This window comes from Penaeus monodon, chromosome 15 (genome assembly GCF_015228065.2).
Source record: "Penaeus monodon isolate SGIC_2016 chromosome 15, NSTDA_Pmon_1, whole genome shotgun sequence".
NCBI classification, from domain to species: domain Eukaryota; kingdom Metazoa; phylum Arthropoda; class Malacostraca; order Decapoda; family Penaeidae; genus Penaeus; species Penaeus monodon.
Genome location: NC_051400.1, coordinates 15,686,936 through 15,687,270, shown reverse-complemented (window position 1 = coordinate 15,687,270; position 335 = coordinate 15,686,936). Strand labels below are relative to the sequence as shown.

At 46.6% G+C, this 335-nt stretch overlaps 1 protein-coding gene across 1 annotated transcript; it reads left to right on the top strand.

The window, feature by feature from the left end:
- Positions 1-36: 36 nt before the first annotated feature.
- LOC119582119 lies at positions 37-335 on the top strand (the record flags this gene model as incomplete). Its single annotated transcript, XM_037930357.1, is given in 1 exon segment — positions 37-335. A coding segment is annotated over 1 exon segment (234 nt). The 3' UTR covers positions 276-335.

Here is a 335-nt window from a genome sequence, read left to right as displayed (position 1 = left end):
TACACTATGTTGAGGTACCCTTGTTCATTCCCTTACAGATTATGCAGTGGTTACTGTGTCTCACTACCAAAGTCCTTTGTGAGGCAAGGCTCTCGGGCACTCACCACAGGAAGCAGTACTCAAGCCGAGAACAGCAGAAGAGGATGGAGGAGATGGGAGTTGTGACCTCAGATCGCCAAGGAGGGCAGCTGGAGTATGAGCTTGTTTCCACTTTTTTGGCAAGAGTCCACTACATGGACATCATTCAAGCCATCAAGTGGAACAGAGCATTTTAGAAATGGGTGGGAAAGTTGTGAGGCAAATGTAGTCTCGTATTGCTAGAAGGAAAAATATTG